At 38.8% G+C, this 23,092-nt stretch overlaps 2 protein-coding genes across 4 annotated transcripts; both read right to left on the minus strand.

Moving 5' to 3' along the window:
* Positions 1–807: 807 nt before the first annotated feature.
* Positions 808–12,397, minus strand: LOC104241897 (uncharacterized). Of its 3 annotated transcripts, XM_009796860.2 has the most exons (8): positions 12,259–12,397; positions 11,343–11,456; positions 9,828–11,247; positions 9,660–9,741; positions 9,478–9,544; positions 1,988–2,176; positions 1,835–1,895; positions 808–1,368 (listed from the first exon to the last, which is right to left on the minus strand). In XM_009796860.2, exons 2-8 carry the CDS (start codon positions 11,352–11,354, stop codon positions 1,160–1,162), a joined length of 2,040 nt encoding a protein of 679 aa, XP_009795162.1. In that variant the 5' UTR covers positions 11,355–11,456; positions 12,259–12,397; the 3' UTR covers positions 808–1,159. The 3 variants fall into 3 exon arrangements, with proteins under 3 accessions (XP_009795162.1, XP_009795161.1, XP_009795160.1); XM_009796859.2 differs by having other exon boundaries at positions 808–1,365; positions 9,828–11,456; positions 12,259–12,396; XM_009796858.2 differs by having other exon boundaries at positions 9,828–11,456; positions 12,259–12,396.
* A 1,032-nt stretch (positions 12,398–13,429) lies between these two features.
* Positions 13,430–21,646, minus strand: LOC104241896 (zinc finger CCCH domain-containing protein 55-like). Its single transcript, XM_009796857.2, has 6 exons — positions 21,458–21,646; positions 19,566–20,630; positions 18,503–18,643; positions 16,951–17,695; positions 14,674–16,837; positions 13,430–13,972 (listed from the first exon to the last, which is right to left on the minus strand). The coding sequence occupies exons 2-6, from the start codon at positions 20,497–20,499 to the stop codon at positions 13,943–13,945; spliced, it is 4,014 nt and encodes a 1,337-aa protein (XP_009795159.1). The 5' UTR covers positions 20,500–20,630; positions 21,458–21,646; the 3' UTR covers positions 13,430–13,942.
* Positions 21,647–23,092: the final 1,446 nt, after the last annotated feature.

The raw sequence follows: 23,092 nt of genomic DNA on the forward strand, positions 1-23,092 counted from the left end.
GCAATGTTCCTGATGTTCATTGGAAGGGCAACGTAAGGCTAAGCAACTGATGTCAATACGGTTGTTGTCCGCCAACTGAGGTCCCCTCCGTACGCTAGACTAGATTGTTAGTGTCGTACAGGAAAACCAATGTCATGAGCAATTGAGAGAACTGAAATGAGCAATTGTGAATGAAAGCTGGTGATTATATTAATGAATGAAAGCTAATACAAAAAGATGCAGTGTCGAGGGGGAGAGACCCCATTACAGAGAAATGATTGCTTGAAATGTTTGATTGCTTGATACCCCCTAATAATGCTTAAAAAAATAAACCAAAGTTACATGACTTGACCTAGCTAAGCTAGAGAAACACACTGAATGAAAATGAAGTAAAACTACTCTATAATTACAATGAAAATGACTTAGTTTATTACAAGGTAGAAACAAGTCCAATGGCAACAACTTTGTCTTGTGGGTCAGGGTCTGCGCGCGCGGTGCTGTTGGCGCGCACGACACTTGTTGTATTTGCCTGCAGCTGGGCATTGGTGCTTGGCATCAGGGTCTGTGCGCGAGGCGCTGTTGGAATGGGCCTGCAGCTGGGCGCTGGCAAGGCATCAGGATCTGTGCGCGCGGCATTGTCTGTGCGTGCGACACTGTTGGCATTGCTGGTGAGAGTTATCAATGGGGCGACAGAGGCACATGAGGTGTGGCTGGAAAGCAGCCCATCTAGTCTTTTGCATTGTTCCTTAATTACAGTTATGGGACTTTATGGATGCATAAAGAAGCTACTAATATGAGAGCAAAAGTAGATACTCGTACAAAGATCAGTAAGAGTAAGAATATTTCTATTACTTCTGTATACAATACATAACAGATTAATAGCATGGTCACAAGGACTAGTACAGGTTTACAACAAAAATTAGCCCTACGATTTACAACTTGCTTCCTAAATAGTTTGGTTGGGCCAAAAATAACTAGTCATTTGGGTTAGGTATGAGGTAAGTATATGCAAAATGCCGTGCAAAAAGCTGTTTCTAGATGCGTCGGCTGAGTATAAGCCAAATATTCTACGCTGTTGGCTATTGGAGTAAGGCTGGTGTCCCAGCAACATCAATCAAAAAGCTACTGAGCCAACTATAGGTTTTATACAAAAGACACGTTGCTAAAATAAAGTTTTCCATCAATATCGACATCTATAAGTTGAGAATTTGTTAGTACCACTTTCTTGTAAATATGTCGCAGCATCAATAACCTTGCGATAGTAACGCCAAGATACGTTCTTCTCAGTGATAGGTCGTTGACCAAATGGATTACTCTCTACATACTTTTGAACATTTTCTGCCATGGACAATCCTTCAAGATAAACACGCAGATCACCCCCAGGCCCTGCTGCAGATAAACAAAATGAAGTTACATAAATTCTAACAGCATGAGTTGGATAGAATACAATTCATGCCATGCATACACAAAGAGGGTAACCACAATCACAGAGCGGTATCTCTACCCCATACAGAATAGGAATGACCCAAACCGTTTAAGCGGTCATATATAGTAGTGTAAAGCAATTTAACTAAACATATAATCGGAAGTATGAAACCTGGAGAAGCAAAGGCAGGAACTATAGCAAAAAGTCCATGTACAAAATGAAAGCACAAAAAATTTCCAAGTAACAGAGTTCAGTATCAATTTGCATGCTTCATCCGTAAACACACATGGTATACTCATGAGGTACAAACATCACCAGCCTCTCAATGAAGCAGCCCAAGAAACAAAGTTTACAATTGACATGTCTGACTCACCTACCCTTGTAGTTGTGATAGTTTTGCAAGGGAAAACACACACACACAGAACTCACCTAATGAGTCATCTTTCTCATCCATGTAGTGGTATGAATTTGGAAATATTGCTGTATTTGGCTGAAAAAACGAAAATGTAAGTTCAAACTTATTGACTTTTAGTCCTGCAGTAAAAATAAATTTCCCAGGAAGAGGAAAGGATTAAAACTCACTGGATTACACAATGCTTTGTGAGGGGAGTCATCCAATAAAAGTGTGTTTGACTCATCATATTCACCTCTCTCCCATGGAAGATCTGGTTCATATTTATCCCACAACATTTTAAGCTTCTTCAAGATAATAGGCTTAGTCCTCCTTTTCCCAACAACAGGAAAACCTGTATCAGTGCAGTGGGATTGATCCTACATAAGATTCAAGTTTGTTATGCTACTTTGAAATGAATAAATGAAAAGAGCAAACAGAGAAACAAATAAGTGTGTACAAAGAACACCAAAATAATAAGAATTGAAAAGAAAAAAAGAAGGCAGGATAGAAAGTAGCAACTTCTCCAACATAACATTTATATTCTCCCAACGAGAAGAAAACAAAAAAAAGGAACAAAAGAGTATTTCTCGATCTTACTTGACAATTAGGAACGGGACATTTCCATATGTTAGTTCATACATCAATCGAGTGGGTAGAGCCACAAACATTAACTATGTTCAATCAAAAGTGTTTATCCAACTAGGTTACCAAATCTTAAAATAACTATCCAAGAGAGAATGAGCCACTAGTTTGGAAACTCCAGTCTATTGCAATAAGGTAAAACCATAAATTCACAAGCCAAGCAGCAGACTTAATGTAGTTCTCAGGAATTCAACTGGAGCCCAAAAAGTATTAGGTTGTAGAGTAAGGCAGCAGAGGGAAGTTGGCACCATATGTATTCCTAGGTATTTGGTTTCACTGAGGAATAAGGGCAAGGGAGAATTAATGAAAGAATACTCAGTAAGCTACGTGGCAATCATGGGGACTTGTTTCCATCCTGAACCAGCTAAATTTTCCAAGACACTCATTTTCTTTTGCAAAGAAAAGAGTTTAGCTGCTTTATTTTCTCACACTATGAAAGGTCAATAACTCATCCCATTCGTGAAGGCCCAAAACTTAACCGGACATATAAAGGGAAGGGTGACAACTATCGTAGAATTTGAGCCTTGAAAAGGTAACTTGAAAGAATGGCAATCAAGCGGGAGCCTTCTTCTAGTCTCATTTGATTAAAACATGGTTCGTGATTATGGTAACAGTGCTAACAAGATTTTTTTCACGTCTGGGGACAAATCCTTTGACATTTCTGAGGATTTCACTGCTTCCGAAAGGTGGTTGTACGATTGGGTTGAAAGGAGAAGGAATTCAATGCGTAGAATGACAGTTAGTAGGAAGGCAATGCTGTGGATTTGCGACTTAATGCACATGGCGTCCGCAACTCCGCATCCAGAGGAAATAAGTACAATTCTTGGAAATTAACTGATCATCTACATAACTACTTCTGTTCTCAAAAGTACAACAGGTACGGTAGATTCATAAGTACTGTCACAGTTCAAGGGGAGAGGAGATCAGTCATTATAATTCCTGAACTGTCTCCTAACAAAGGATGGGGAGGCATAGCTGCAAAAATTGAGAAGTTTATCCTCGAAAACACAGCCAACGTTGGTGTGCAGAATCCTCAAACCCAGGAGATCACATATGCAACAACAATTAAACAGAGCAAATGGCAACCTAAGCAGGGGAATATCACTTTCGTACATCAAAGTCAGCGTATCAGCATCCCTGAATCTGTTGTTCTAACAGATAATGACACTCTCAGCAGATGTTTGGTTGGATCCTTTATTGGGAAGACAGAAGCTCCCACTACATCGGAACTAAGAAGATGGGTCGCAGATAGATGGAAGTTACCTTGCGGCGTCCAGATTTATGACCTAAACGAGCAACAATTTCTTTTTGAATTTCCCAACAAGAAGATCAAGAACCCATAAAATTGATTTGGTGGTCGCCGGAGGCTAGCTGCTCTCCGGCAGGTCTCGTTAGTGAGTCTCTTTGGATTAGGGTTATCGGCTTGCCTTTGCATTTATGGTCAAAGGAGGTCATGGAGGAGATAGGGACGAAATGCGGCGGATGGGTAGAAACAGAAGAAGAAACCCTTCTCAGAAATCATCTGAAATGGGCAAGAATCAGAGTAAGAGGGCCAATTGACAAAATTCCCAAATGCATTGAAGTGGAAAATGACGGTCTGGTTTTCTCCATGCCAATTTGGTGTGAATCAACTCCAACGGTGACTGTTGATCGGAGGATTACTGCGAAAAGGGAGTCTAGCGCTATGGTCTGTGTTCAGCCACATCTGGTGGCAGAAGATATAGGGGCTAGGGTGGCTGGTCACGTGGGAGAGCACGGGGAAGTGTCACATTTTAAAATTGGACAACTAAAGGCGCATGCAGAGCACGTGGAGGCTCCTGTTATTGCCGGAAAAAACTCTGGAGCCAAAAACTCAAGTTTGGGCATGGTTCAAAAGCCATTTATATTGCAGAAAGGAATTGGGCCAGATTTATTTTTGAGTAACCCACAAAAGTCCAGCCTTGTAATGACTGGTTATGGGGGAGAACAAGGGGAGTCATCTAACTCCAAATTGGGATTGTTGCTAGGGCACGCTGAGCACGTGGAAGATTTAGTGTTAAATAATCCGTCTCTTGGGGCTAAAGAATCGGATTTGGGTCGGGCCCAAAGGCAGGAAATTGGGCCAGACCAAATTTTGAGCTCTATCACTCCCTTAGAGCCCATACCACTGAATATAGTGGATTCTTTCCTCGTGGAGATCGAAGCTATCCAAGCTTCACAGTCATGCGACTCTGTAGCAATGGTAGACTCAGTCGAGGTTGCAAAAGAAGATGCTAATGTTAGTTATCAGAATCAAAATCTTCTTCGAATTTCTGAAGGAAATAAAGAAAACTACCATGAAACAGGGCCGAATATCGAGGGAACGGGCGTAGAAAACCAAGAAAATTCTGGGCTACAATTAATTCGAGTGGAACAATCTCAACACTGGCCAATTGAAGATGTCCAACCGCTAGATGTTCAAATTCAGATGGCGGAGTTAGAAGCTTCTTTATGGGTTCACCGAAATGTTATGAAGCTAAGCAAGCAGTTTGGGGTGGACTTTCAGGGATGCGAATGGGAGGCATGGTCTCTGTTCATGAAATTGGACAAGAAAAGGCACGAGAAGCGAAAGGAAACTAGTGGTTCTAACCTATCTACCCCAAAACAAAAGGGGATGAATGAAGTCAAGAATCTACAATTTGGCATCAAATTCAAAGAAAGCGGATCAAAGAGCAGGGGGACAAACAACTCTATCAGTTATTGATGAAGGTACAAATTATTTCATGGAACGTGAGGGGTTTGAATGACTTTGAAAAGAGAAGGGTGATAAAATCTTTAATGCAAGAATGGAGAGCAGATATCTACTATTTTCAAGAAACAAAGATGGAAGGGGAGTACGGCGCGCTGGTTAGGTCTTTGTGTAGCAACAGATGGGCAGACTATGTAAGTTTAGAGTCCAATGGGAGGAGTGGAGGTATTCTAATTATGTGGGACAAAAGGGTGTGGGCCGGGGAATTAGTTAATACAGGGTTACATTGCATCTCCTGTAAAATTTCTTCTCTGAATAGGAATTTCTCTTGGTTCCTTACTGGGGACTATGCCTCAAACGGTAGAAGGGAGAGAGAGGAGCTTTGGTGGGAGCTGGGTGCGATTAGAGGAGTTTGTGAAGGTGCTTGGGTGGTTTGTGGCGATTTTAACACTACTAGATACGCTACTAAAAGGAAGAATAGCAGGGGTATTACCAGAGCCATGAAGGATTTTTCAGAAATTATAGAAGATCTAAAGCTTGTTGACCCTCCTTTATTGGGAGGTAGGTACACTTGGGATAGGGGGAACAATCATGATTGTTCTTCAAGAATCGATAGATTCCTGTTTTCAGCTGAGTGGGACGAGGAGTTTAACAATATTAACCAATCCATTCTTCCTAGAATTGTCTCTGATCATTGCCCTATTTCTTTGAAATATGGGGAATGGGAATTCTCAAAATCTTATTTCAAATTTGAGAATTGGTAGATGGAAGTGGAAGGGTTTAAGGAGAGGGTGGCAGGATGGTGGAATTCATGTGAGATCACTGGTAGGCCAGATTATATTCTGGCTTATAAACTAAAAATGTTGAAGGTTAAATTAAAGGAGTGGAATGTGCTTAATGGGGGGAGCTTGAAGAGGAAGAAAACTGAGCTTTTGAATCAAATTCAAAACTTGGATCTTTTGCAGGAACAAAGACCGTTAAATGAGGCCGAATTACTTGAGAAGGCAAGCTTGCACATGGAATTCCAGGAGATTGCAAAGAATGAAGAGATAGCTTGGAGACAAAGATCTAGAGCTTTATGGCTGAAACAAGGTGACAAAAATACCAAGTTTTTCCAGAAAATTGCCAACTATCATAGAAGAGCTAACCATATAGATAAGCTGGAGGTTCAAGGGGAAGAAATTATTGAGCCACATGGAACTAAAATCGAGATAGTGTGTTTTTATCAGAAACTATATGCAGAAACAGAAATCGGAGACCAGATTTTAACTTCCAAGGTGAATGCAGCATTACAGAGGAAGATAATGAATTGTTGCAAGGTGAGTTCGAAGAACAAGAAGTGTTTGAGACCTTGAAGCTATGTGCAGCTGACAAGGCACCGGGCCCCGACGGCTTCTCTATGGGGTTTTTCCATAATTGTTGGGAGACTGTGAAAGAAGATATCATCCAGACCATCAGGAACTTCCACAACAATGAATATTTTGAGAAGAGTTTCAATGCTTCTTACATTGCCCTTATTCCAAAGAAAGTGGAGCTAAGGAACTCAAGGACTTCAGACCTATTAGTCTTATAGAAAGCATTTACAAGATCATTTCCAAACTGTTGACAGAAAGGCTCAAGAAAGTGGTGGACAAGCTAGTGAATGGGCATCAAATGGCCTTCATAAGAGGCAGGCAAATCATGGATGCTTCTTTAATTGCAAATGAATGTGTGGACTCCAGACTTAAAGGGCAGGTTCCTGGAATTCTATGTAAAGGCCTATGATCATGTTAATTGGAACTTTTTACTCAAAGTTCTTCAGGATATGGGTTTCGGTAGGAAGTGGATCAACTGGATATCTTTAGATTTTCCATTTTGGTGAATGATTCACCAGAGGGCTTTTTTCCTTCGGAGAGAGGCTTGAGACAAGGGGATCCCTTATCACCTTTTCTTTTCCTCTTTGCTATGGAAGGATTGAACCAAATGTTAAGAAATGCAAACAACAATGGTTGGCGGAAAGGTTTTAAAGCTTCAAACAGGGAGGGAGATAGTGTGGAGATCACTCATCTTCTTTATGCTGATGACTCTTTAGTTTTTTGTGAGGCAAAGGCAGACCAACTAAAATTTCTAAGAGTCATTCTTGTTATATTTGAAGCAGTCTCAGGGCTCCATGTAAATTGGAGGAAGAGCATGTTGTTCCCAGTTAAAGAAGTAGATGATATCCAGGCCTTAGCAGCTATACTGGGATGTGAGGTGGGTTCTCTACCAACTATATATTTGGGTTTATCTCTAGGCTCCAAGAACAAATCGCAGGAGATATGGAATGGGGTTCTTGAACGATGTGAAAAAAGGATGTCAATATGGAAGAGCCAGTATTTATCCTTGGGTGGAAGGGTGATATTGGTTAATAGTGTCTTGGATGCGTTGCCTACATATGTAATGTCTCTGTTTCCCTTACCAAGCAAGGTAAGGAAAAGAATTGATGCACTAAGAAGGAACTTTATATGGCAAGGAAACAGAGAGAAGGAAACTATTCATTTGGTTAATTGGAATTCCCTTATCACAAGCAAAGACAAAGGGGGCTTGGGTGTTAGGAATCTTAAAGCCCACAATCAAAGTTTACTATTGAAGTGGCTTTAGAGGTACAATCTGGAGGTTAATGCTTTGTGGAGAAAGGTCATTCGTGCCAAGTATGGACAAAATGGACTATGGTGCTCTAACATTGTTAACAGTTCACATGGGATTGGGGTATGGAAGTCGATCAGACTTCACTGGAATACTCTGGCTGATAATACATCCATAAAGGTGGGTAATGGAAGGAAAACACTTTTCTGGAATGATAACTGGTTAGGACATGGTCCTCTCAAAGAACTTTTTCCTAATTTTTTCAGCATTGCAACATCGCCTGCATCAACTTTAGACAATGCCTAGGGTCAGCAAGGATGGAATGTTACTTTTAGAAGGGCATTGAATGATTGGGAATTAGAGAGGGTTGTGGATTTATTTAATATCTTGGAACGTTTCCAAGGTCTTGGAGAAACTAAAGATAAACTCTATTGGAACCTTTGCAGGAGTGGGAATTTTACGGTCAAATCCGCACTCTATAATTGCTGGTTCAAACCAACAGTTAGAACAATGGCCCTGGAGGTATATATGGAAAGTAAAGGCACCTTTCAAGGTGGTATGCTTTTCATGGTTAGTTGCAAGAAAGGCTTGTCTAACCCAAGAGAACTTGAGAAGAAGAGGTTTTCAGCTATGCTCTAGATGCCTATTATGTGGTTCAGCTATAGAAACTAATAGCCACTTGTTTCTTCATTGTCCTTTTACTGACAAACTGTGGCAGCTATTTCTTAATATTGCGGGCCTTAAATGGAGCATGCCAGCTAACACCTGTGAACTGTTGAAGTGTTGGAATTATAATGGGGATATAGTGAAACAGAAGAAATGGTGGCGATTGGTTCCTGCGTGCATATGGTGGACAGTCTGGAAGGAGAGAAATTTAAGAACTTTTGAAGACAGAAGCAATTCTTTACAGGAAATCAAGATGAAGTGTTTACTATTGTTTCATTTCTGGTGTAAAGAAAGTTATGTTGAGGAGGCAGAATCTTTAGTAGACCTGATAGGTGCACTGTAATCCTAGGTTGTCATAGCTGGTTTTTGTTCCTTGTAAATATGGCTTGGCACTACCCTAGTGCTGTTTATTTTTAATATACATGTTACCATTATCAAAAAAAAAAATTGACCACCCCTCCACTAATTTATATCTAGAGCAATTCAATTATTGGCTCTGGAAATGAGCGGGAAAAGGATTGAGACTCCTATTGGATTGATAATTCAAAATTCCATGCATCAGCAAACAAAAGAGTCTGCATATATGACAAAGTAGTGCAACAATCAAGCTTCATTATCATATCTAGTTATTTTTCTAATCACTATCTATGGATTTCAATCACTCACATTGGGCATGAATGAAAATCCTTCTTCTATAGTCCAATGAAGTAGAATATGGATTTGAATCCTCAAATTATCCTTTGAGATGAGAAATATAGTATGTGTGCTTAGACAAACAAGACCAATAACTCATGTTTTCTCAGCTTGAGTCTGATTCTAATTCCAAGGCAGGAATTCCTAGGTTCCCCATGATATCCACCTATGTAACCATGCATTAGTAATTCTTGGGAGAAAATCAGAAATTACAACTAATTGTCACCATGCACTTTCCCTTTTTCAAATGATATTAAAGTCCAAGAATCACAAATTTTCTTTTAGTCCTCTGCTATGAACACCAAGAATTGAGCACTTGTACAAGCACCACGTCATGAAAGACTATGAGAAGCAAAAAATTCATACCCAACAAAAGACCAACTTGTGCTTGGCATTTCCCAGAAGAACATCAAGAACCAACTCCATATTCTTCCTGCAAAATTTTCAACAACATACACGGGGCAGATATAACCACACGAGTCTACATTTTAACTACCGAATATATCCAATAAACGTACTATGGTGAGTAAGCAAAGTTTGAAGAGTACTTGATCCTTGATGACCATACACCTACATTGAATCTCTCAAAGCAGAATTGCAGAAACTCGTCAAGAAAAGGCCTTCTAAAAACTGGCACAGCAGATATAACCCAGTTAGAATAATTTCTAAAAGGAAAGAAAAACTAAAAGGCAAAATAAAAAGTTGGCCAACTCTACCTGCTTTCCCTGATACAATGATATCCGCTTTCAAATTATATGGAACATGACGAACCGGAACAATATCAGCAAGTAATCCATTTACATCAAGTACAAGAAGCTTCTTAGTAGAAGGTGCATTAAGCACTCCACCCAATGGAGGGATGATAGCCATATTTGTGATTTGAGTCTTCCCATCTACAAAAGCACTCGTTCTTGAATGAGGGCTGTCTTCAATTGCTGATTGTCTTTCCCCATTCAAGGATTCATTGGTTGTGATCATACTATTAGTGTCGTTGGAGGCCCCAAGACCACAAGACCTTGCACAATGTGAAATCTCTTTAGTAGATTCAATTTCATATGCCACATTCACAGTGGCATCTGTCTCATTTCTATTCTCCTGCTCAGAATTTTCTGCTTTGGAGTCTATTGGACACTCATCCTTGATAGAAACCATTGAACTGCTGATGTTCTCTTTCTGATCATCAAGTTGTATTATTTCCTTTTTATTCCAAGCTTCAGAGCATGAACTGTCACCAGGTGTCTTCTCTAATAGCATTTGTTGCACACCCGTCAACAAGGTACTGTCTCCAGTAATTACTTCTTCAGGCAAATTATCAGAGCAATACGATAAAGACACTTTGTAGTGGTTTGAGCTGGCGGTTTTTGCTTTGTTTTCTATAATTGGAAAAGAGGAGGCAGCATCCGTCATGATAGATGATAAACTGCTTGCGGGAGCACTAGAATTCTTTCTCCTCTTCCTGGAATAAGTTATCAGCACTTCCAGCCTTGGGTGTCTATGCAGATCCCTCATCTCAATTGCAGCATTATTGACCTCAACAAAATTACCACGTTGAGTAGTCAAAGTATTGCCTACATTAGAAACTGTCTCATCCCGATTTTCAACTTCAGAGACAGACTTCGACTCCAAAGTAACAAAAATGTGATCCTTAGAATTGTCACTGCCGCACCTATCACTACAAGTTTCCACATCACGATCTGCACCAGTAGACTTAGAGGGATTGTTCCAATTAGTTTTTTCTGCCCCATCACATATATTCTTAGACAGACATGCCCCTATCTCACAACTGCTCATCACCAAATCTCCTTCATAGCATGTGGCAACTCCCATTTCTGAACTTCTACCTTTATCTAAAAGATTCTTCCCTGTTATAGCAGCAGCATTTGCCTGTTCACAAGTAGTTACATTATTTTCCGAGGCATTACACTTGCTCTCCAGAATGCTTCTTCTTTTCTTTACCTTCCATGCACACAAGTCCGCGAAGCAACTTCCTACTTTTGTACTTGATTTGATATTTTCAGACGACCAGAGATGTGAATTTTTTTCTTGATCCATGATCCTCAATGGAGCTCCTAACACGTGGTCAGCATTACCAATACAAAATACCCTCCTATTTTGCTTGTTTCTCATTCTTTTTGCCTGCCAGGGAATGAGGTCATCAACGTTTTTGTTATGATGGCCTCTGCTAAAAGCAGCTTTGCTATTCAGCTTTCTCAGTTTAGTACCACACTTACCCTTCTCAGCATCCCAGTAGTCTGGAGCCCCAGGGGCAGGCAATGCCTGGATAACTATCCTACTGCTATGCATCCTTTTCATTCAATAGGGGATACAACAATGTTAGGAAGGTCCTGCAATAACATTAAACCAAGTTCCAATGAAGAACATTGGGGTATAACTGAAGTTTAATAGTGCATACTTGCAATAAAAGCGGAAGCATGAAACCAGTTAGAAACTTTTCTGCAAAATTCTCATGCAATCACTAGTGAGGCTACATTAGTTACAAAAGTGTCATTAGAACCCAACTCAGTGGTAGAAACATGCATCCAAATCAGGATGGATCCCTAGTGTAAGATATGGGTTCGCATGAACCCAATATCTTTTGCCCAGACCTTGTATATGTATTAAGAAATCCACTAAATATAATCTATAAACATTTGATATTAACAACTGCAAACCCCGATTGTTATTGTATATTAACTTAAAGTCGCTATAGTAACCCATAAACTTCAAATCCCAGATCCAACTCGGATCCAAATATGGAGACTGAAATACTAAAAAAAGATAAACTTTAAAAAGTACTTGCTTTTAGATTTCGTCAACGCTACACTAATTATACTCATAATCTTTCTTAATAACAACTGTTTACATTCCCCAAAAGGAAGGGGGGAAAGGCAATATATCCACAGTCAAATAGAATTTGGTCAACACAAAATGGAGCAAGCTCAGTCCAGCTAGGTTATAGAGATTGCAATCTATATTCAGTCTGTAGCAGTCACATTTATGAATCCTACACAAATACGAGACAATGCCTATGTAGATTAAACCTAGAAAACTCAAAATTGTATTAATCGAAATACTTAATCGTAAAATGCATCAGAGAAAATGAAAAAAAAAACTTTTTGCAGTATATTTGAAGCATATGAAAGTTACCTAGTTGAATCTGTTGAGCGTTGGAGAGAACTGAAAATGGAAAGTCAAATTTTGATTTTTGAGTAAGAAGTGGAAGGACCAGAGTATTTCGGGTAAATACAGCGGGGATTTTGGTTCCTTAAGATTGTCTTTCTCGGAAACCCGATCCAACTTTGTAATCATTTGGGGATTCGGATCTTTCCGACCAATCTTATCCAATTTGTCCAAATTTGTTTCTTATTGTATTTTTAGAAAACATAAAAAATAATTTAAAATGATATAAATATGAACGAGTAATATAAAATACACGAGTGAAAAATATAAAAAAATTGATATACCAATCTAGGTATAACAATATTTTTAGATAATAATATCATAATTTAACGAATTATTGATAAAAAATAACCAACATAGTCAAATACTTTAATTGAAAATTAGGCGAAAAATTAATGCCCTTCTAAAGTGTAAAAAAAAATACGTTTTTGGATGCATGAGGCTCTATTAACTGGACGCTCGAGTCAACACGTAAAAAGTACTTCAAACATCCTATTAATCGAGTCATTTTTTATGATAGTGTAGTTTTTTATTGTCATTTTAGAGTCCTGCATAGCATCTAAGTTTGCAATTTAAAATATCACATGTAAGTACACAAGTTTACATGCTTCCAAATTTGGGCTCGCGTGAATTTAAACCTTCTCAGAGCGATAAAATAAAATAAAAATACTAGTACTACATTTTTATCCTCAAGTCACTTGCTTTAGGGTAAAACTTATGATTTGAAGGTCCTCATCATTAGGAAGCTTCTATATATTAATATTAGCAATCAACACTAAAAATATTAATCTCATAGTTAAATCAGCAAGGAAAATTTTCGATAAGTTTTATAGAAGCCAAAACATTTTGACTACGAAACTTGGGTTTTTAGAGGTACAGAAGTTTTACGTGCAGGTTGACTACATTCCACATAATCGTCGATATTAAAGAACGTCAATTGTGAGATAGTTAAGATGGGGAGTTATTTTCTTCTTTTTTCAAATGGAGTTATTTCATATTCCATAATTTTACATACTTGTTTAAGTAAGCAGCTTTATCTGAAGTGTACAAGAATTAAGAGTTCACGGGCCATTCCAGAATTAATAAGTAAATAAATACAAAATCTAACCAGAACCTTTCAGTTATCCTCACAATTAACTGAAACAAAACTATAACAGGCTTGCTATTAAAATTCTGGGAATATCAATAACGCCGAAAAAAATCAATAACATGTTTGCTATTAATATTCGTATACACAACAACCATTCAACAAGGATATATATTAAGGAAACAAAACTAAACTAAAAAGAAACTTAATACATACATTTTGCCCTTCTCAACGTGCTGCTGAGGTCTAGACCTCGTACTTCCATCTGCAGAGATAGTACACTTAGTACAGGATTCCACACGTTGGGGTTTGATTGTAGATGTTGGCAAAGTAATCCCAAATACCACGTTTCTCGTTTCAGGAAATATTTGGAGGCATCAATTTTTTGGGCATACTCGTGCATATGAGCTTTTATCCTAAGCAGCAATGCAACTCTCACTGCTCATCAGGAAAGACTTTTCAAAGCATAAGTAGTTGTATGCTGTGGCGCAGTAGCATCCACAATGACAAAAACCACAGCAAAATAACTGCTGTTGCCAACTGGAACAGCCAACAAACTGACAGTTATACCTTGACGTATTTATCAACATAGCCCTGGAAAATAAACTGTTAGTTACATTGTACTGAAGTTGCGTAATGTCTTCTAATCAGAGCATCAGCATCCTAAACAACCAAGGTTATATTATAAGAGTCTATGGAATAGCAAATTTGATAAACATAGGTAAAATTTGAAATAACAGTGATAAGCACTGTAATATTCAACTTCAAGTAGAAGGGGGGATAATCCTATTTCACACACACAAGATAGATATTAAAAAGTATACCCAGCACATTCACTTTAGTGTAGGCAAACACTTGATTCAACCCTAACCAAAAACAAGATGGGTTAGGTCAATATGTGTCAAATAACGAGTTATAGCCTACCATACCCAGCATGACCCAACATTCCCTCTTTTTTTGTTGCTTTTTGAAGAAAAAAAAGTGAAAGCTAAAGAAATTTTTTTATTAGCTTAAGTTCTTCCACATTTACATTATTCCGATCTCCAAATTTAATTTTGTATGTTTTGGTATAGCTTGTATCTTGACTGTCAGGTTACAGTGTTACACTATGTTGACCCGTTTTGACCCAATCGTTTGATGGTTCATTTCGGGTTCAACCCATTGGGTCAAGTCAATCAACAGGTATTAGCACAACCCGTTTAAACCTGGTTGGCCCGCACAGATTAAAACCCTTGGCAAAAACTAAACACATAAAAGGGTCTTTGTGAAACAGTAGAGATAAGAAGAGGTCATACCATGACTAGTTTAGTTAATTTCCTCTGTGACGAGTCAATGTAATGGTCTATTTTTGCCTTAGACTTGGGTATTTGGTGACTTTTCATAGCTCCAGAGACCTTGTCAACAGTTTTCTTGACTATGGTCTTGAACACCTCCTTGCTCATATTACCTTGGCGCCATGATGGTTTTAATAGCTCTTTTACAAAATTAGCAACTGAACTCTTGAAAAGCTTCATAGATCGGGAATCCTTACTTTTCTTTTTCTCCCCAGATGGCTTTACCTGTTCGATCTCAATCTCTCCTGCAGGGACATCTTCTCCATCACTGGAATCGCTCGGACTTCCATTCTCAACAGCACCTACCTCTGCCTCAGCAGTCTCACCAAATTCATCATTTTCTGCTGATGCGATAAATGCAATAGCTCCACCTCCTTTTTGCCTCTTGTTTACTTCAACATCTAGTGGTTCATTGGATCCACTGAGCCTTAACATACCACCCGAGCCATCCGTTACTTCAAGCTTTTGACCAGGATCAGACTTCTTAAGTGAGCTAGTAGATGGCTCTATGCTGTCGTAAAGTGGGTCATACTGGTTACCACCTGGCTGGTTGAACATTCCTCCAGCTGCACGGGCAGATGGTGGGGTAATATTCTGTGAACCAAGGCTTTCTGCATGATGGCCATCAATTGGCATATTGCTCAAACTAAATGCACCGTATTTATTACTAGGGAGCATATCTCTTCCATGTATTGAAAGATCCGAACTGAATTTCGTGGTTAGTGGCTGGTCAAATGTAGATGCATAAGGGTTGAAATGACTTGAAATTCTGGATCCAACAAAGTCAGGCAAACGAGGAGCTTGATTCTGGTCTAACGAATCAGATGAATACCTTGACATAGAGGAACTACCTCCAGGCTCAACAAGATGTCGAGAAATACCAACCGTCTGAGGACCACAGTGCGGCTGTTGCATGTAAGGGTAACTCGTAGAAGATGGAACAGAAAGTTCACCAATAGGCAGACGTTCGCCAAGGAAAGCTGGTGGTCTATTTGGTGAACCCCTAGAATAGATAGGTTGAGTCTGCAGATAAGCATGATGTTCACCACCTTGAGGAATATTGGGCAATGGGCTCGAATAGAAGTCATTCCTTGGAACTACTATATTTGGTTGAAAATGTCCCCGAGGAACATTATGTTGTCCACCAGCTGCATTTCCAGAGGAGTCGTTCACAAATGGAGGATGTGGTGGTTGTGACTGTGCTGGACGTGGTGGAAGAGAATTCCAAGAGGAACTCAGAGGTACAGCGAATGGAGACGGCTGATGAGGAAATGGGGCTTGATACAGAGGAACACTTTCCATATATGCAGAATTAAATGGTGGGGGCAAGTTGTGATTTCTGGGCATCTGCTGAGTAAATGCAGTACTTGAAGCCTGCGGAAGTGAAGAAAAGGAAGCTGATAAGGGTGCTGTCTGGAGTACAATTGACGGGCATGACTCCTTAGCAGACGCAAATTGAGGAAGCTGGACGGGTGTGACCATTGATGATGTCTGGACAGATGATGACTCCGGAACAGATGAATCAAAGTTCTCTTTAAGTTTCTCGTCCACATTTAGGAGCATCTGATCAGAGACATGATCTTCAAACTGATGAATTCCCATAGTTCCAACTGAAGAGGGAATTTCCCCAGTAGCATTACCACCAGGAAGCTTCTGCTCTTCAGCAACAATTACTGAACTCACAGTAAGTTCCATTTGATTCTCTTTCCCATAAAGCTGAGAAGTAGGTTCAGGTTCTTTCATATATCTCACTTCCATATCAGGAATACCCTGGGTTTGGGATTTATCATGATTGTGGACCGATTTCTCGAGAGTAGTACCAATATTTTCATGCGCATGAGAATCCTTTAAATCATCCAGATCCTTTAAATCGTGCATATCAGAATCCTTTGAAATAGGCGGAAGATCTTGGTGCTGATGTTTGCTCCTGTATGATCTTGATCCACCACTCTTGTCAAGTTCAGCATGGAAATATCGACATGATGCTCCATAATAACACTTGCCTCTAAGAAAGTCTTTACATTGTGGGAGATGACCTCTGTCCCTTCTCATTTTGTCACCACCAAAAGTTAACCCACGCCTAGAAGGTGACTTGCTTCTACTTCTGTGTCTCTTTGGAGAGATGCTGTAAAGTTTAAGCATTGACAATTTTAAAATCATCCAAAACTACAGTAGAAATCAAATCAACAGAAGAGATATTGGGCACAAACGTAGGAAAAAGCAAATTAAAATGAGTACCTCCGAGAACGACCCCGCCTCTCCTGTCTCGTCCGTGGACTCTTCCTCCTCCTCCTATCATAAGGAGAGCGGCTTCTGCTCCGGCTTCTTCCTCTTTTTCCACGTCTCCGCTTATACCTTGGTGAATCATCAGAATCACTGTCACTTACTCCCTCCCTAACCAATCTCCCATACTCATCAACCTTCCGCATAGGAGATTTATCCGTCGCATCGTCCCTAAGCAAATCAAAACCGTCACTATCATCAACACTCAAAATATTTTCCCTATGAGGTCCTTCATTAGCAGTATGAGTCTTCAAAGATAATCTATTTCCAACACCATTATCAAAGGAATCCTCAAATTTTACAGCACCACAAGATTCTTTATCACCTTTGGGAACAGAATTTGAAGGTTTAACTGAAGATATGGGTGATTTCCCGGTATCTGTCTTGGCAGTTATAGTAACAACTTCGCTAGGTGGAGGAACTGTCAAAGGGCCAAGATTTCCATGATAATTCTCACTAGCATTATCTAAACTATCATCCGAGACATAGCCTTGAATAAGCCTAAAAGGACTGGCAGCTTCCATGAGCTGACTGCGACTATTTTCAAGATGAACTCCCTTATCAGTGGGTGATGCACTAGGATGGATCATATCTTTCTCTATAGAAGATGATGTATGCACATTATCATCCAAGACAGGTACATTATCCCTGTTTAAACCGTTGGCCTCCTGAAAACTTGATGGAGCACGATATGGAGAATCTGCAGAGACTGAAGATATAAGAGGATACAAACACAAAGAAGGCAACTTTGCATCAAATTCAAACACTAATAATCTCATCAGCCAATCAATCAATAAGTATGCCCCAATCCAAATTAGATGGGCCGGCTATATGAATCCTATGCATCCATTACGCTCTACTAAGTTTCATTTCAATTCATTGTTAAGAGGATTCATTATAGTTAGTATTTAAAGGATTCATTACCATTAGACTATCCTTAAGCTAGCCTTTAACCTACTACAACCTCACTCCTTTACTCGGGATAGGACCACCTATCAAATCATGTCATCAGAATCAAAATAGAAAATTAAAGCTACTACAACTGCGCCTTAGTTCCAAACAGGTTAGGGTTGGCTAGATGAATCCTCACTAACCATGTTTTTTTATTTAAGCTCAACTCATCTCATCATTATACCAAAGTAAAATAAAAGTGAAAAATAAGTTATATACATGTAAATAATAGTAACAATAATATAACATTAAAAGTTTAATTTTTTACTGGAATATTAATTTACAATAAGGTCAAAATACTCCTAGAAAAGCTATCCCAAAATAAACAATTAATCAGGGATGTCTTTATCTCATATCAGCTGAAGGTGATTTCAGATTAGTGGTAGCTTCCTAACGTATTTTGAATTATAGACATTCTATTGCATACTCATGATAAATGCTCAGAGTTAGAAAAGAACTAAGCACAAAGCTAAAAGATACATGTGTCAGCTATTCTAACATGAGTCACTTCACGGACTTTTCAGGTCACACCCTCTATTGGCATAAACGTTTGCACCTTGTCTTTGTTCCTCTGGCTCCAAGGGCCCACAGCATGATGAATTTCGAAGTAGTACATCTTCGGCCAAGCTATCCTTTAACTGCTTCTCAGCCCCAAAGGAATGGATCTGTTGATCTTCATCTAGCTGGGTGATATCATCTGATAGTCCAACAGAGAAGCAAGATAGATCAGATGACCACAAACTTTCACACCCATCAATCAGAAAAATGAAGCATCTAGGCAATAAAGAAATGTGAAGGTTTCAATTAACAGGTTGCAAAGAAAACAAGAATATATTGATTTGGCAAGTGCAAAAAAGAGCTTGACAAATAACTTGATTATAGCAATCAATAACTCGAAATAAGTAGTTCAATCACCTCACATTCTTTAACTGAGATAGGAAGAATCTCACTAATATTTCTTTTTCTAAATAAACATCAGAATCATACTCAGGCTCCTTACACTGCATCGGGCACTCTAGTACGAAGACCTCTTAAACCTCCGTGTTCTTAATTTTCCTCTGTTAAAATAGGCATGAAAGATAATATTGGAGGCAACTAATAGCCATTGATTGGTGCTCCCTCCACCAGACCGATTGCAATGTAGCTTTATACATTAAAGGTATGACACTGTGTCCACTATCTGTCTTTCATAGATGTCCTTGTAATTCAGGGTTTAGACTAGCAAAAAAGAAAATAAGACTGAAGTAAACCTTACCCCAAATGAAGAGTTTACAGGTAAAAGAAAATATGCTAGAATCCTTGCCAAAAAATGCTGACCGTTCCAAAAGTTAGTTAGTTTGGTCTCTTCTGAAAGGCTATATACACTTATACATAGAAAGTTTTATGTATCTTGAAAAAAAATATGAAGGACCTATTCAGTTTATATTCTTCAATAGGGCAAAGACAACATATGGCCACGTTTCCCTCAACAAATACTGAACTCGCATTTTTTCATCTTTCTCTTGATTTTGGTACTGGGTCAAACAACTTCTATATATTGGGATAGAAGAAGCATCAAATAGCAATAAGCAATAGACAGTAGACATGTAAAGCATACAAACAGAATATAGTACACTAACCTTCCATCTCCATATCAGAATCGGCAGCGGAATGAGACGGAGCGGAGTTTCTTGAATTAATAAGTTGAACTGATGAGGCTTCTCCTGAAAATGCTAGTGATACAGGCTTAGGAGGAGAAGATGGAAGATCTGAATCCAAATTACTATTTACCGGTAAATCTTCTCCGTTAACAATCCCTCCATCGTGCTCAAACGCCCCTTCATCTTTAGCACCATTAGTATTTGCAGTGGAAGATATGAGAGGTGGTGAAGATGGTGGAAGAGGTGGATCCCCAGGAGGTGAAGGCGGCAAAGGAGGCTGAGGACCAGGAACTGCAGGTTGCACATGAGAATCATGGCTTTTCAAATGCAGGGAGGGATCAAATGGGGGAGGTGTGGACAAACCAGGGTTCTGCGAATTTGGTGGTGGTGGTGGTGGAGGAGGAGGAAGGTTATGAAGAAAAACTTGCATACTGTCTGGCGATGGCTGATGAAATGCACCTCTATAAGGCATTTGACCTAGTGATGGAGGTGGTGGAAGAATTCTAGGAGCACCCGGAGCTATTACAGGTGGAACATGATGCATACTAGGATTCCACTGTGAATGCAGCACAGGAACTTGGTGAGATTGCAGCATTGGGGAGCTTCCATGAACTTGTGCAGATGGAGGAGGAGGAGGAGGAGGAGGTAGTGCATAAAATTGACTAGAATTGCTGCCACTTGTTGGAACTGGAAAAGGTGGACTAGGGTGACGTACACCATGATGGGCATGCTGATATGTAGGAGGGCCACGCTGACCAACTTGTGGTCCTGGTGGATAACCATGTGGCAACATAGGTGGACGTGAAGCCTGAGAGGTAGAGGGAGGAGGGGGAGGAGGCCACTGCTGCAATGGAGGCCTAGACGTATTAGCATTTTGACCTATCTGAGTGGCATAGTTACCCTGACCATACATCTCAAACAGCCAGCTACCTATAGAATTAACAATTCTTGGGTGCACGATCCCACCTGGCGGTCCAAGAGAGTTCCGACGTGCAGATCACCAAATTAACTCATCCAGCAGCCCGTTTAAAGACAAACTGTAGCCTTCAATTCAAATAATTCAACAAATCTAATTCCAGCAAAGTAGCGAATAACAAATTTTCATGACCTTGCAGGCATTTACAAAGATGAAGAGAAAGAAACAAGAGGAAGAGAAGAAAGCAGAAGCCAATGCAAAAATCTGACAAGGTAATCAACTAATCTCAGCATTGATACTACACGTCCAAAGTTAAGGAATCAGACTCCAAAGGGATATGACTCCTCCAGTTTACAAGATTAAAAAGTTTTATCTTTTTTCTTTCAGCAAAGCCTATCACCACTATGTAGACTGCAAAATTTACAGTTTCAGAGACGAAGAAATAAGGCATGCAGGAATGTTCATAAAGTTGATAGCTTTCATATTTAACAAAACCACCTAAACGCACATTCTAAATAATACTTAACAGATATGAAATCTTTACCCAAATAACAACAGGATAAATTTTAACTTAATCCCTACCTAAGAAGACCTTAGGAACCAAACCCACCGCCCAACACCTTGCCCGCCCAACGCCCCCAATGCAGCAAAACGCTTCATAGTGTTAAGGAATTTCTACATCCTTCCCTCCAATTAACAAAGATTTTATAACACATAAAATCGGTATTAAGGATTTCAAACTTTCCACACAAAAATTTACTTAACAAAATACTGAATCAATCAACAGCATCTCAATCCCAAATTTGTAAGCATAAAAAGCCAAACAAAAAAAAACTAAAAAGAAGAAGAAAATAATCTCACCTTTTAAATTGCAAGCATTTTCAAATGACAGTAACAAACATACCCAGTAAAAGAACAATAAAAGCAAATAACTTAAGCACAAATATACACTTACAATGCATACTAAATGACGAATTAGTAGGTCCGAAGATGTCAATTTAAACTGATTTCGACGATCTGAATTGAAATCCAGCGAGTTTCGCATCCGAGATTTTTGAAGTCCTCTTCTGGGTTAAAACCCTAGAGAGAGAAACAGAGAGAGCGCAGTGGCTATAAAAACAAAATGAGAAAAGGAAAAGAAAAAACGGAATGAAAAAAGATTTTACCGCAATTCCGCAAAGTTAACGGTAAAGGGAAAGCGGTCGGGTGATGGATTATGGGCTTGGGTCTAAACGACTCCGTAGAGAATGTGGAGGCCCAATTTATAAGTTCTTTTTTGGAAATTTTAACTCATATAGCATGGGCATTTGCATCTATATCCGCTTTTTGGGTCACGTTTTAATTTGTGTCCACTTTGCAAAAAAAATTGTAAGCGTACCCATTTTTTTCGCGTAACTTCAACATACGGGGCTGAAGTAGCAAAGGCAATCACGCAAAACTTCAGCATTCTAGTAGACGGGCCTGAAGTAACAAAAATTGTTGAACCAAGTGTGCTGAAGTTTTTGTTTGTAATTGATGAACTTGAGCATAGTAGCTGAAGTTTTGTTCTCTATTTGCTGAAGTTTTTGTTTGTAATTGCTGAACTTAAGCATAGTAGTTAAAGTTTTGTTCTCTATTTGCTGAAGTTTTTTTGTCCTAGATTCATTAGTTTGTCATTAAGCTTTTTCAAAAACTTCAGCAGAAGATGCTGAAGTTATTTAGTTAATTTATAAAACTTCAGCACTAAATAAGCTGAAGTTTTTTTGTCCTAGATTCATTAGTTTTGTCATTAAGCTTTTTCAAAAACTTCAGCAGAAGATGCTAAAGTTATTTAGTTTATTTGTAAAAACTTCAGCACTATATAAGCTGAAGTTTTTTTGTCCCGAATTCATTAGTTTTGTCATAAAGCTTTTTCAAAAACTTCAGCAGAAGATGTTGAAGTTATTTAGTTTATTTGTAAAAACTTCAGCACTATATAAGCTGAAGTTTTGAAAAAGCTTTCTAACATATTAGATAAATAATCAGATTGCCAACAGTATCTAAATCATAAATTTTGGAAACAATAAACGTGAAAATAACAGAATTATCATGAAAAGAATTAGTAAGTGTGACCTTAAACTTCTCGTACGTGAAAATATTCACAAATTATTATCTACTAACTTACGTAATTATTTATAATTTATTTTTAAATAATTTAATAAACATACTTATTGCAATCATCCAATCAACTGAAGTTTCATAGCAGCACCAACAACAGTAGAAGAAGGAGGGGGAGGAGGAGGAGGAGGAGAAATGGGGCTTAAGTTGTTTAAAAAGTGGGTACAAGTTAAATCTTTTTTTAAAATGGGTATAGGTTAAATGGGGCGACCAAATAGGGCGCCCCGTGCAATTTTTACGATATAGCAAAGGTATACACCCTATTTATTATAAATCAGAATTATTTAAAAAAATTATTTTCTGTAGCTACTTTTTATATTTTTATAACAAAATAAGTATTTATGGTATATACTACCATTGAGGCATGAAATACGTTATTTATATTTTTCCTCTCTCTTAGACAGCTGGACATACCTATTTTTAAGGTGATTGTTGTGATTGTATTTATAAATAC

The sequence above is a fragment of the Nicotiana sylvestris genome, chromosome 6 (genome assembly GCF_000393655.2).
Source record: "Nicotiana sylvestris chromosome 6, ASM39365v2, whole genome shotgun sequence".
Taxonomy (NCBI): domain Eukaryota; kingdom Viridiplantae; phylum Streptophyta; class Magnoliopsida; order Solanales; family Solanaceae; genus Nicotiana; species Nicotiana sylvestris.